Source organism: Oncorhynchus mykiss, chromosome 2 (assembly GCF_057628025.1).
Source record: "Oncorhynchus mykiss isolate SJ-2025 chromosome 2, ASM5762802v1, whole genome shotgun sequence".
NCBI classification, from domain to species: Eukaryota; Metazoa; Chordata; class Actinopteri; order Salmoniformes; family Salmonidae; genus Oncorhynchus; species Oncorhynchus mykiss.
The window spans coordinates 14,248,573-14,263,195 of record NC_143023.1 but is presented as its reverse complement, the minus strand read 5'-3'; the positions used below and the strand labels follow the sequence as shown (position 1 = coordinate 14,263,195).

The following is a 14,623-nucleotide window of genomic DNA, read 5'->3' as shown; positions in this document are numbered from 1 at the left end:
ATAGTTTGATGTTTCAGAAGCAGTAAGCCAGAGCATTACGCTCTGTGTTTTTTTTGTTTTAATATCCCAACTAGGGTCATTTTGCTGGACCCCACAAGGAAGATTCTACTTTAGGTTTAGGGTTTACAGTTAGAATTAGGGATTAGGTCTAGGGGGTTAAGGTTAGGTTAATTAGATTTTTGAATATGAATCAATTGTTTGGTCCCCACAAGGATAGTTAAACAAGACTGTGTGTGTCTGTTAGCAAAATAAGCTGTGTCTGGTTGTGAGGGGTCGTGGGAATCGTTGGCTGGTTTGGGCCAGTCCCCAGGGATCCTAGTAGTTATTATTAGTTAGAACAGCAGCATACTGGGGGGGGATGAAGGGAGGAGAAGAGAGATTGATAAATAGATTGGTGTGGGTCGGGATGGAGAAAGGCTTATGACATAACCAGGAGTATCCGTAGACAGGACAGGTGTGGTGTCAGTTCCTGTGAATCTGAGACATGATACAGACATCACTGACACAAGGTAATGATGACCACAGATCAGAAGAGTGGATAACCAAGCCCTCAGGCAGTATGCACATTAGAAGAATATACAACCCCAGAGACTACATTTCATTTATTCCATTCCCTCACACACTCCAGCAAACACAAGCCAACATGCACCTACACCACTCACACCATCTCACAAGTCAACAGCACTTATCAATGCCCCTTAAATTAAAATACAGAAATCCCGGTTTTGAATATAAACTATATTGTTGATAAACACATTTAAGCTCATTGCAACACACTTCCAAGGTATCGCACGGAGATTGACAAAAAAAAGTTTACAAAATTTCACTAAAGCTTTAAAAGATGAATTCCTCAGTTCAATGAAAAAAAAGTACATTTTTAATTTCTTGGAAAAGATTGGTATTGATTTGCATAAGCTTCCAAATAACCACTTCCTATAGGGATGCAGGGTGTCACAACCCCAGAGCTATAATACACTATTTACACTGTGTACACAAAGATGAATGAAACAGGAAACAATATTCATTCAGAACAAATTGATGAATTTTGTCTTTCTTTCTTTACGTTCCAATTTCATTAGTGTTTTACCATTGGCTCTAAAGCAGGTACATATAAAAACATCTCTCTTCAGTTGAATTAGTCCTGAAGTCCAGCTTTCCTTAAAGTTCCAATGCTATAACATTCACCCTTTTAAATAAACATCTGACAGGCGCGCGCGCGCACGCACACACACACACACACACACACACACACACACACACACACAAACCAATCCTCTCCCTCCCTCCACCCAAGCCTTGAGACGTGCCAACCTCTTCCTGCCCTGGACATGTAGAGGAATGTATCCATCTGACAGAGAGGTAAACTACATGGTGAGTTTCTTTCACAACAATAAATAAGAAATCAACAAGTATTCAAGTAAAAACATGTATGGACTAATCTGGTTCCATGTGCTCAGGGCTGAGCACCATTTCCTCAACCATTATTACTTCAAAAATTATAATATTAAAAGGTGGACGCAGCGATATGACGTAGATGCTGAAAGTAAACAGCATTGTGGATCAATTCCCACAACAACTACGAGCGTTTGATTCCCGGTAGCCAGGCCAGGGAACAGTGTGAAGCGAACCCATCCGCAACTGAGGGGAGGACGGCTCATAGTAATGTCTGGAATGGAGTGAATGCAATGCTATCAAACACATGGAAACCAATACCATTCCATTGATTCCGTTCCAGCCGTTACTATGAGCCCGTTTTCCCCAATTAAAGGGCCACAGCCTCCTGCTCCGCAGACACTGTGTGTGAGGTCCTGCATCTCACTCATCTCAATATCTGTGGTGCTGCTCGTGGCGACGCCATTTCACTGAGTCTACCTTGAAATTGAATTCAATATCAATACTTTAAAGATGAATGAACTTTAAAGGTGCCCACTGCTCATTTCTTACTCACTCAGAAAAACATTTAGGTTCATGGGGCAATCTGCAGTTGCTACATACATTTTTGATTCTGGAAGAATATCTTATAAATGCCTCATGAGCTTAGTTCAACTGTCGTACCCCATCAGAACCCCAAAACACCAAACATAAGCTTGTTCATCTTCAATGTTGGTAAACAAAGTAAATGTAAACAAACACTCTATAGCCTCAAAACATGGTTCAAACTATAATTTTGATGATGGTCAGTCCTTGTATACATAGTTCTGCCTAGTAATTTGAGAGCGGTAACATTTCTCCAGCCCCATCCATCCCTCAGCTTTTGGCCAAAACAGTGATGGGGTTACTGCTTTGTTATTGTTTCAACTCCAGATTGCCCCTTTAAATTATAATTGTTGCTATGTTATAGTATAAAACACTTTCTTGGGTTGTCTGTGATGTCTGTCTGACAGGTAAGATCTCAATTGCATAATCCTCGCGTCCTCTCTCCTCTGGCTCTCTCATCCAATGGGTTTTAAGAAGGAGACGAGGAGAGGACGCGAGGAGTATGCAATTAACATCTTCCAACAGATACCACATGTACATCCTCTCTGAATCCTCTCTACTCCTTTACACTGACACCAAGTACATCCTCTCTACTCCTCTACACTGACACCAGGTACATCCTCTCTACTCCTCTACACTGACACCAGGTACATCCTCTCTGTATCCTCTCTACTCCTCTATACTGACACCAGGTACATCCTCTCTACTCCTCTACACTGACACCAGGTACATCCTCTCTACTCCTCTACACTGACACCAGGTACATCCTCTCTACTCCTCTACACTGACACCAGGTACATCCTCTCTGTATCCTCTCTACTCCTCTATACTGACACCAGGTACATCCTCTCTACTCCTCTACACTGACACCAGGTACATCCTCTCTGTATCCTCTCTACTCCTCTATACTGACACCAGGTACATCCTCTCTACTCCTCTACACTGACACCAGGTACATCCTCTCTACTCCTCTACACTGACACCAGGTACATCCTCTCTACACTGACACCAGGTACATCCTCTCTACACTGACGCCAGGTACATCCTCTCTACACTGACACCAGGTACATCCTCTCTACTCCTCTACACTGACACCAGGTACATCCTCTCTACACTGACACCAGGTACATCCTCTCTACACTGACACCAGGTACATCCTCTCTACTCCTCTACACTGACAACAGGTACATCCTCTCTACACTGATGTGAAAGAACAGGATAGCTGAAAGCAGATTCCTGGTGGCCATGCATTACGTTGCTCTGACCTATCCTACGGCCTCAGATCAGTGCAGATGAAGACCAAAGAGAATAAGGTGAGGAGGCTTCTCTAGACTATTCAGATACAGCGGTTGGGTGTGGGAGGAAATGAAGCGTGAGGGGGCGTCTCACTCCTCATCAGCGTTCTTCAGCATGAGTATGGCGTTGTATATCTTGAGGGCAGGGCCTAGTTTGATTGACAGGATCTTGACTATGTCTGCTTGGGTGAGAAGCAGGAAGGCCTCTCCATCCATTTGCTGGAGCGATACACAGAGACACAAAATAAGCTTCAACACAGAACGTGTGTGTGAGTGTTTGAATGTCAATGGCAGAATTGAATTTGACTTGGTTGAATTGTCATAGGATACACCAACCAGGAGCAGCAGATGAGAGGAGTGTGTGTGACTATTGCAATTCACAAAGTTGGGTTTTTAAATGGTAGCTCTTACCTCTGTCCTGAAAGTGGCAGCATGCTCTTTGCAGCCTGGGAGCCCTTTGACAAAACTGGCCACCTGACCCACAGGGAAACAAACATTAACACACACACACGATTAAAATGCATTAGGATACACAAAGCTATTGTATTGGGTGTATGTGTAATGTATGTGTTTTGCACAATATGTGAGTTTGTACAGTATACGTAGAGCGCCTGTACATGTTTGTATTGCCTATGTGTTTATGTGTGCGTGTCTGACCTCGTCGGCGGTCCAGGTTGCAACTCTCTTAGCTGTGAGGCCCAGGACCTCAGGGAGCAGCTGGCAGTGTTTGTCCCAGCACAGAGCCACCCTGTGAGGGGGAGAAGAGGAGCCACCCGGGGAGAACACTGACTCATGGAGCGCCTGCTGGAGAGACAGGGAGTCTGGGGGAGAGGGAGGAGAAATTAGCTGTAAATATCTTCAATAGACATGCACAGACAATATATAATCCACACAGCGTTACACTCATTCTCTATTTCTGAGAGCAGAACCTCTACCTTTCCCATCTCCACTCTCCTGCTTGACGACGTGCAGCTTCAGATACTTTGGGACTGGAGCAGACCTGTTGAAAGACAACATACAGCGCCTTCAGAAAGTATTCACACCCCACAAATCTTTCCACATTTTGTTGTGTTACAGGCTGAATTTAAAATGAATTAATTAGAGCTGTGTTTTGTCACTGGCCGACACACAATACCCCATAATGTCAAAGTGGAATTGTTTAAAAACATTTTTTATTATTACTAATTAAAAATGAAAAGCTGAAATGTCTTGAGTCAATAAGTTCAGGAGTAAAAATGTGCTTAACAAATCACATAATAAGTTGTATGGACTCACTGAGTGCAATAATAGTGTTTAACATCTCTGTACCCCACAAATACAGATAATTGTAAGGTCCCTCAATCGAGCAGTGAATTTCAAACACAGATTCAACCACAAATCCAGGGAGGTTTTCCAATGCCTCGCAAAGAAGATCACCTATGGGTAGATGAGTAAAAAAATACATAAAAAAAACAAGACATTGAATATCCCTTTGAGCAGGGTGAAGTTATTAATTACACTTTGGATGGTGCATCAATACACCCAGTCACTACAAAGATACAGCCGTTCTTTCTAACTCAGTTGCCGGAGAGGAAGGAAACCGCTCAGGGATTTCACCATGAGGCCAATGGTGACTTTAAAACAGTTACAAAGTTTAATGGCTGTGGTAGAAGGATAGATCAACAACATTGTAGTTACTCCACAATACTAACCATACTGAGAGCAAAGGAAGGAAGCCTTTACAGAATATAAATATTCCAAAACATGCATTCTGTTTGCAACAAGGCACTAAAGTAGTACTGCAAAAAATGTGACAAAGCAATTAACTTTATGTCCTGAATACAACATGTTATGTTTGTGGGCAAATACAATACAATACATTACGGAGTACCACTCTCCATATTTCAAGCATAGTGGTTAAAGGTATGCTTTTAATCATTAAGGACTTGGGAGTTTTTCAGGTTAAAAATGAAACCTAATGGAGATAAGCACAGGTAAAATCCAAGAGGAAACGCTGGTTCAGACACTGGGAGATGAATTCACCTTTCAGCAGGACAATAACCTAAAACAACAAAGCCAAATCTACACTGAAGTTGCTTACCAAGAAGACAGTGAATGTTCCTGAGGCCGAGTTACAGATTTTACTTAAATCTACTTGAAAATCTATGGCAAGACCTGAAAATGGTTGTCTAGCAATTATCAACAAACAATTCGACAGAGCTTTAAGAATTTTGCAAAGAATAATGGGCAAGTGTGGAAGGTATGGAAAGCTCTTAGAGACTTACCCAGAAAGATTCACAGCTGTAATCGCTGCCAAAGGTGCTTCTACAAAGTATTGACTCGGGTGTGAATACTCATGTAAATGAGACATTTCTGTGCTAATTGGCAAAAAAATGGCTAACATTTCTAACATCATGTTTTCACTGTCATTAGATGTGCAGATGGGTGGGAAAAAAATCTATGTAATCCATTTTGAATTCAGGCTGTAACACAATCAAATGTGGAATAAGTCAAGGGGTGTGAATACTTTGTGAAGGCACTGTACTCTCTTAGTAAACCAACAACAAACACTCTGCTCCATCATGCATTCTAGAGTTTGGTAGGAGAGAGTGGAGTCTGTGTGCTACCTCTTGGCCTTGGCTCCGTCGTTGATGGGCTCAGTGGAGCCCCCTGGTGGCTCACTCTGACTGCTGCATCGTTCACCCTCGTCAACCGTCGGCCCCTTAGTTACACTACCATAGAAACAACTGTTACCATGGAAACAAGTCCACAACTCCAGACTTTATTTGCAGTCAGATAAACAAAGTCATGGAAGCTCTTCCGAACCCCTTCTGTTACATGTTCCACACATACCTGGTCTGAGGGGAGTCGTCTGCAGGCTCGGGCTGCTCCGGTGTGGTGGGGCTGTTTGTCTGGGTGTGTGGAGGAGGGTCTGGGCGTCGCCCACGGTGATGAGGCCCACTCAGGGTCATAGGTCGTTCTCCACTCAGACGGTCTGGTACCTGGCCCTCCCTGTTCAGGTTCATCTCCGAGTACGGACAGCTCACCCCCCTACACACACAGACAAGTTCAGAACAGGAACACACATCACCTTACTCACAGATTACAGCACACAGATCACAAGTCATTGTATGACGTGTTCTGATAACAAAACTTTTTTGACAGTTAGTGTGTTTGTTACTGACGTGTAGTGGGTTCCGTAGCGGGGTCCTCGGATGTGACCTACCCCATTGCATCCTGGGGTAGGACATCCCTGCCCTGGGAGGACCAGCATATCAGTGGAGCCTGAAACACACCGCAGAGTTAATACTACACACAGAGACAAAAACACCATAGAGAGTGACCTGACCCCACACACATAAACAAAGCGACAGAAACACACCACCACCATATCGCCACAAACCAACAGCTCCAGCAGCTGTGAAGAACCAGAATCATTTGAGCTACATGTCTTTTCTCTGCATGCACCTTTTTGCCAATCTTACACTTTGGGACTGATTGGGAAATGTTTATGGATTTTAGCAAAGTTATAATCATGTACATTTTTTGGAAGTGTGTGCGTTTGTGTCTCACCATTGGAGGGGTGTTGTAGGGGATGACTAGTCTTCTGACACCAGCCCACAGGGTGCAGGTCTGGGCAGTCAGCATCCACCCAGTAGTCGTACTCCTCACTCCAGCCATCAAAATGGATCTGAGAAAGACAGAGAGTTACACACACACACTACTCCACAATAATCATTCTGCACTCTCACACACAGCATACCCTCAGTCGGTGGTCCTCCACCTCTGCGATGGTTGCTACGCGGATGAGCATGGGATTCCTCTTATCGACAGCTTCCAGCTTCATTCCAGCCTGGAACCCATGGCACGGACGCTACAGGACACATTCAAGAGTTAACATCAGGTGATACAGATGGATTAATATGCATGTTTTGTAACGGGTGTAGCTGACATAAATAAAGACTGTCAGTGGACCCAGAACAGAGCCCTGGGGAACTCCATGTGAAATTCCCCCAGGCCTCCCAATCAACACCAACAATGTAATTTGCATGTGTCATATGTTTTGAGTGTCAACTCTATGTGTGTGTGAGAATGTGAGTGTCTTACCAGTTTGAAGGCACGTGCAGGGGCTGCCTGTGTGCCAGTCTCCTCCATGTATTTATCCCAGGAAAAACTCCTCGGGTGCTTATACTCTGAGAGGAGAAACCACAACACACACCCTTATACAATGTTTCATGGTGTATCCAAATAAAGCGTTGAAATATGTTTGTGTCTCACCAGCAGGGGTGGTGAGGGTCAGCTCAGCCTCCTCACAGTAGCCTACAGGGTGGATGTAGGGACTGCTGGCATCACACCAGTAGTCATAGGTGTCGTCCCAGTTGTCAAAGTGTATGAGGAGTCTGTTGTCAACAGCAGCCGCGATGGACGCTACGCAGATCAGATATGGGTTCTTCTTATCCACCGCCTCTAGCTTCATACCCGCACGGAACCCTGACGGAGTCACCGACTACACACACATGCACCCACATAGTTCATATACAAACTTACTTGAATGGACCGAAGGTCACCAACTAATTCACAACACAAACACACTATTAATGGATCCACACAGGCTGTCAGGTAGGCTCACCGTGTTGAGGCTCTTGAAGAGGTGTTTGGGGGCCAGCTGACCTCTGCAGTTCTTCACATACATGTTCCAGTTGAACTCCCCATCCTTACAACCTAGACACAAAAGGTTGAAGGTTATAGTCTTGTCTATCTACACACACACAACATTGTACAGTCGGTAGAATATGCATGTGTGTCGGGTGTGTGTGTATGTGTGTCTGGTGTGTGTCGGGTGTGCATGGGTGTCGGGTGTGTGTGTATGCGTGTCGGATGTGTTTGTATCTGTGTCTGGGGTGTGTGTATGTGTGTTAGGTGTGTGTCGGGTGTGCATGGGTGTCGGGTGTGTGTGTATGCGTGTCGGATGTGTTTGTATCTGTGTCTGGGGTGTGTGTGTGTGTGTGGACCTTTCGGCAGTAGCAGCTTGTGTCCCATCTTCTCACACCAGCCTGCCGGCTTTACATCCCAGGTGTCAGCATTTACCCAGAAGTCATAGCACTCTGGATACCCGTCGAAATGAAGCCTTACCCTATAACCCTGGATCTGAGACAGAGACAGACAGAGAGAGAAAGAGACAGAGAGGAAGGAACGCAAAGAAATGAGAGAAAGCGAAGGGTTAGTTGTTCGAAAGCAGATATTCCTCCTATATCTTATTGGTCTGACCTGTTAGACACGTACCTCAGCAACACTGAGCACACAGAACAGAGAGGGGTGACAGGGGTCCAGTCCTTCTAACTTCATCCCCACTTTGAAGGCATTCCTGCTCTGAGGGAACGACTGGTGCTGCGAGGCACACACACATAACACTCTTTCACATGTCTGTACAGCTGTGTGTGTGTCAGAGAGAGTATGATAAAGTGTGCGTGCCTCACCTCCTTGAACAGTTTAAGGGGGGCAGCTATAGCCTTCTCCTCCTCCATGTAGGAGGGCCAGCTCCAGGGTCGCTTCTTATTGGGTGGGGCTGTCACTGGGGGTGGGACAAAAAAACAGTCACATCAGCCAATCAGTGACATGAAAACCAGCAGAATTGCAGGACTCATGACCCCTGGACTACCTGATTGGACAAACTTTCCAGCCCCTGTCATTCCCAACAAATCCATCCCTCCATCTATCCATCCTCTCATCTATCCATCCTCTCCCTCCCCTCAGTGTAATAATAGGACATACCTAGCTTGGCCAGCTTAGCAGCTCTCCTCCCTTTGACAGCCTTGGACTTGTCCTGTAGAGAGAGACAGTCACTCATCGGCAGGTGAGCTGCCACACACACACAACATTTCAATGCTTTTCAGGACCAGCGTTGGCCACATCTTCTATCATCACCTCTTCCTCCTCCTGGTTGTCTTCGTCTTCATCACCAGAGTCCATGTAGATCTTCCTCTTCTTCCTCACTCGTTTCCCCAGTCCCCCCTCCCCCCCCTCTCTCTCCCTCCGCTCTCCGGGTGATGACCTAAACACACACGGAACAGAGGTCATTCTAGGAACTATGCTCATGTGATGACTGTTTTGGGTCTTAACTGTTACTACTATCAATATGCTTTCTAAAATACAGTACAGTAAGAACAGCTAACATGTTTACCTGCCACTGGAAGGCTGGACACAAATGGAGCTGCAGTATTTGCCCTGGAGGAAACTCTCCAGTGGACCGGAGCCCCCACACGACCTACAGCTAGCCATCGCAGCCCTGGGGCCCGCCTCCGCCCTGGGGCCCGCCTCCGCCCTGGGGCCCGCCTCCGCCCTGGGGCCCGCCTCCACCCTGGGGCCCGCCTCCACCCTGGGGCCCGCCTCCACCCTGGGGCCCGCCTCCGCCCTCGGCTCCTCCACAGTGGGACCCTCCTCTAGAGACAGAAGCACAGGGCCTTGAGCTGGGGGAAAGAGCAGAATAATATTGAAGCTTTGTAATTCTATGCCCCCATCTGCAGAGCACCCAGTATGTAGTATGCTAATATACACAGTGCTGACATATATCAGAGCTATGAGTCTAAATACTACACACCTGTATTATAAACAGTCAAAACTATGTTATAACTCCTTCATAACCATATGTTTACTTTACCCTTAGGTGCAAGTGGCTGGACTTCCTTGGCTGCAGAAGAGGATGCACTGCTCTCTGATTGGGCCTCTGGTGGAGGGGTCGGGCTTTTCGACTGGGCAGGGTTCTGGGGGGTTGGCCCTGCCCCTTTGACCTCTGGCTCTGTCACGATCTCCAAAGTTCCAAACTCTGTCATACGGAACTGAGAGATACCAGTCAGTCACACACCTGTCTGTAGTACCTGTCTGTAGTATCCACACACACAGACACACAAACACAAACCTTGATGTCGCTGCCGGGCAGTGTGGCGATGCCGTCCTGCCAGTCCAGAGCACCCATCATGTCAAACTCTGCCCCCTGGGAAGGGCCTTCGCTGGGTGGGGTGTCAGTCATCTCTCCCTGCTCTCCTCCTCCTGCACTGACATCAATCAATCCATCAGTCAAAATCAAATGGTATTGGTCACATGCGCCGAATACAACAGGTAGACCTTACAGTGAAATGCTTACTTACAAGCCCTTAACAGTTTAAAAAACAAATAATATACCTAAAAATAATAAATTAAAAAAATATAAGAGCATAATTATTTATTTTTATTTTACTAGGCAAGTCAGTTAAGAACAAATTCTTATTTCTAACCACTAGGCTACCCCACTAGGCTACCCTGCAGTAAAATAACAACAGCGAGGCTATATACAGGGGTATATAACCAACTTTGCTGTGATTCTAAAGCTATAGGGGATACAAATGAAAGTGATATTTGAGACCTCTCTCTAACCAATTAATTGTACACATGTTATGTTTTCAGTTTGATTTGTATTTGCAACCTTTCGGTTACTAGTCCAACACTCTGACCACTAGGCTACCCTGCTTTCTGTTGGAAAACCATTACTTGGGCCGGGAAGATAGATAGATAGATAGATAGATCATGGCAATGAAACAAATTTCTTTAGGAAAGAAGCCCTATAGGTGGAAATAAACGATATTATGTTGTCATCCAGAATCACATTGATTTGTTTCCAAGCTATAGACACAATATTTTACATACAGCAGGATTTTAAAGGACCAAAGAGTTTTGTCTGCCTCGGGTTTGAATTTTTGCCGTGTAAAAAACATTGCGATACACAGCTAACCATTACAGTGTCCGACATTTGGTTGTCGCAGATGCACCTCGTCTGACTTTACTCGTTAACACAAAGTTTTGTTAGCCGTACTACTTGAACACACTCAATCAATCAATAACCATACAGGTGTCACATCCAAATTACCTCGTACCCTTGCACATCGACTCAGTACTGGTACCCCGTGTATATAGCTAAGTTGTCCGGACCTCTGGCAGTCTCTATGGGGGTGCCACAGGGTTCAATTCTCGGGCCGACTCTCTTCTCTGTATACATCAATGATGTCGCTCTTGCTGCTGGTGATTCTCTAATCCACCTCTATGCAGACGACAGCATTCTGTATACTTCTGGCCCTTCTTTGGACACTGTGTTAACTAACCTTCAGACGAGCTTCAATGCCATACAACTCTCCTTCCGTGGCCTCCAACTGTTCTTAAACGCAAATAAAACTAAATGCACACTATTCAACCGATCATTGCCCGCCCATCCAGCATCACTACTCTGGATGGCTCTTGCTTAGAATACGTGGATAACTACAAATACCTAGGTGTCTGGCTAGACTGTAAACTCTCCTTCGAGACTCACATTAAGCATCTCCAATCAAAAATTAAATCCAGAATCGGCTTCCTATTTCGCAACAAAGCATCCTTCACTCATGCTGCCAAACATACCCTCGTAAAACTGACCATCCTACCGATCCTTGACTTCGGCGATGTCATCTATAAAATAGCCTCCAACACTCTACTCAGCAAACTGGATGTAGTCTATCACAGTGCCATCCGTTTTGTCACCAAAGCCCCATATACTACCCACCACTGCGACCTGTACGCTCTCGTTGGCTGGCCCTCGCTTCATACCCGTCGCCAAACCCACTGGCTACAGGTTATCTACAAGTCTCTGCTAGGTAAAGCCCCACCCTATCTCAGCTCGCTGGTCACCATAGCAGCACCCACTCGTAGCACACGCTCCAGCAGGTATATCTCACTGGTCACCACCAAAGCCAATTCCTCCTTTGGTCGCCTTTCCTTCCAGTTCTCTGCTGCCACTGACTGGAACGAACTGCAAACATCACTGAAGCTGGAGATTCCCATCTCCCTCACTACCTTTAAGAACCATCTGTCAGAGCAGCTCACAGATCACTGCACCTGTTCATAGCCCATCTGTATACAGCCCATCTATCTACCTCATCCCCATACTGTATTTATTTATTTTGCTCCTTTTGCACCACAGTATCTCTACTTGCACATCCATCTTTTGCACATCTACCATTCCAGTGTTTAATTGCCATATTGTAATTACTTCACCACCATGGCCTATTTATTGCCTTAACTCCCTCATTGTACTCACTGTATATAAACTTTGTTTTCTTTTTTTCTACTGTATTATTGACTGTATGTTTTGTTCATTCCATGTGTAACTCTGTGTTGTTGTATGTGTCGAACTGCTATGCTTTATCTTGGCCAGGTCGCAGATGCAAATGGGAACTTGTTCTCAACTAGCTTACCTGGTTAAATAAAGGTGAAATAAAAAAGTTATCCTTACTCATTGTGGATTTATTCCTTGTGTTCTAATTTTTTCATATTACTTTTCTATTTTTCTCTCTGTATTGTTGGAAAGGGCCCATCAGTAAGCATTTCACTGTTAAGTCTACACCTGTTGTTTAGGATGCACGAGACAAATAACATTTGATTTTCATTAAGACAGCACGCCCACTTCAGCAGTGGATGGGGAAACACTGCCAAATGACATCTGTCTGTCTCTCATGTTAAGACAAGATGTGTGGGAGTTTGTTCATGCAAGGATATGGGCTAGAATAGGTCTGTCTGTATGTTCTCAAAGTAAAACTGAAATTGTATCCATTTAACAGATCTTTCTCAAATGTCTATCTATGTGTTGTTTTCATTATATATATAAGATATTTATGTGTGTATCTTTGTAATATTTTTCCACCGTGTACTTTAGGGACCACAATGGGAATAGGTCACTGACTTTATTTAGCAATCCCTGTTAAGTTGTTTTAAATGAATGTAGTGTGTGTGTATGTCTCTTTTTTTTAAATTAGCTAATAAAAAAAAAAATCAATCAAATGACATTATCCAAAAAGGGGAACTCTAAAAATATCCCTGGCACAAAAAGTACAGGTAGGTGGGTACCTGCAAGAAGTCAACCTGCGCGTGCAAATCGGGTACTAAAGAACCGCATCCCATCGCCGCTAGAGGGCGACTGTTGTGGAATAAATGCATGCACTTATACGAGGCAAAACAAGTAAATATTTTACTTTTTAAAGCTAAATAGCACAAAATAAACGCACAAGCACTCCTGCATGGATTGGCCTAGAACACAAGTATTGACAAACACCGTGAGAGACGTGTCAAATACAAGTTAAAAGAACAAGTTCAGCTTTTCCTTGTTTTAACAGTATCTTATTAAATCGGCTGTTTGCGTTGACGCGGACAACAGAGGTGGTAGAATAATCAATGATTTTAAAGAAAACAATGTGTTCTGCATAGAAAGGTCAAATGTACGTGTTTTTTAATCAAACCAAGATCACGATAAAACGTTTTCGCCTCGACGCTGCATCAACACTATATTTTGGTCAGAAATAATATTTTTTGACTGAAATATACGGATGGGAAGTAAACAATCAAGTGTGCTGTTCAACAGCTGTCAGTTTACGTTCCCAAGTTGAAACCTCGAATTTATTCGACCATAAATAAAGTGTACGTGCGCCCATGATTAGCATTCGTCTTATACAAAATGGCGGAGCAAAGGAAGAGGCCACCAACACGTTAAAACTATGTAAATGACTCAAGTTATTTATTGAAACACAGAATGCAGGGCCGTGTCTGTCAAATAAAACCAAATATATACCCTGCAATTTCATAGGTTAGTGTTTTCCCTCATCATGGCCATTTTCTTTACTTTCCCCTTGTCTCGGAATGTCAGCCAGCTAGCTTGCTAACTGCTTCTGGCTAGCAAAGCGTCACTACGGTTCAATTCAAACTGGGAGCTAGACGGCTAGGAACTGGGACTAGCATTTTGGCTTGGTGTAGCGAAGTAAGGACAACCAGTCATAAATAAGTTTCCAGGTTTTGAACGTTAGAAAATGCTTAGGAACGGACTTCCACATTAGTTGGTATGAATAAGTAAATAACCGCCCCTACACTGCCTTATTTGTTCAAGGCTAAAATATAGAATTGCTTGCTTTTAATTTCTTCAATAGAAACTTGACTCTCCGATTTATCTTTACGGTTTTAAATCACAGTACAAATAATAAGAACCGGTGCAAATTATAAAACGAACGATGCTTTATCGATTACTATTGTTATTTGCAACATTTAATGTATAACGGCGATTATATTGTTTGAAAATTATGGAACTCACCTCGTTTCTGTTTTAACTCTTATTTTGAGCTGGATAGTGGATGCAATGCGCATGCGTTCAATGAACGCTGCCTGACAACTTTGGATCTCGGTAAACTTGAGCACACAACTATCGATGGTCAATAGGTACAGCAAGACGGACGCTTAGAGTGGACATATAGTTGATTAAATATTGTATTCATGCCTTGGGACTTGTCTTTCTCCTTCGTGTATTTTCAGAATCTCAGAGAGCATCA

The 14,623-nt window shown here is 44.2% G+C and overlaps 1 protein-coding gene across 4 annotated transcripts; it reads right to left on the bottom strand.

Moving 5' to 3' along the window:
- Positions 1–587: 587 nt before the first annotated feature.
- Positions 588–14,582, bottom strand: LOC110520775 (lethal(3)malignant brain tumor-like protein 4). 4 transcript variants are annotated; one of them, XM_036938706.2, is made up of 21 exons: positions 14,389–14,582; positions 10,168–10,303; positions 9,910–10,087; positions 9,433–9,718; positions 9,177–9,303; positions 9,024–9,075; positions 8,729–8,823; positions 8,535–8,639; positions 8,264–8,399; positions 7,882–7,973; positions 7,530–7,758; positions 7,359–7,444; positions 7,015–7,125; positions 6,825–6,942; positions 6,437–6,536; positions 6,105–6,302; positions 5,879–5,983; positions 4,208–4,272; positions 3,930–4,093; positions 3,684–3,746; positions 588–3,491 (listed from the first exon to the last, which is right to left on the bottom strand). In XM_036938706.2, exons 1-21 carry the CDS (start codon positions 14,439–14,441, stop codon positions 3,363–3,365), a joined length of 2,628 nt encoding a protein of 875 aa, XP_036794601.2. In that variant the 5' UTR covers positions 14,442–14,582; the 3' UTR covers positions 588–3,362. The 4 variants fall into 4 exon arrangements, with proteins under 4 accessions (XP_036794601.2, XP_036794608.2, XP_036794611.2 ...); XM_036938713.2 differs by having other exon boundaries at positions 9,433–9,691; XM_036938716.2 differs by having other exon boundaries at positions 10,168–10,298; positions 14,389–14,519.
- Positions 14,583–14,623: the final 41 nt, after the last annotated feature.

Excerpts from the sequence above, each read along its gene's own strand:
- LOC110520775 (XM_036938706.2), bottom strand. The coding sequence starts at position 14,441 with ATGCGCATTGCATCCACTATCCAGCTCAAAATAAGAGTTAAAACAGAA. Across the intron at positions 6,943-7,014 it reads TGGAGGACCACCGACTGAGG|ATCCATTTTGATGGCTGGAG; the intron begins GTATGCTGTGTG and ends TGTCTTTCTCAG. Across the intron at positions 6,537-6,824 it reads CCTACAACACCCCTCCAATG|GCTCCACTGATATGCTGGTC; the intron begins GTGAGACACAAA and ends GGTGTGTTTCAG.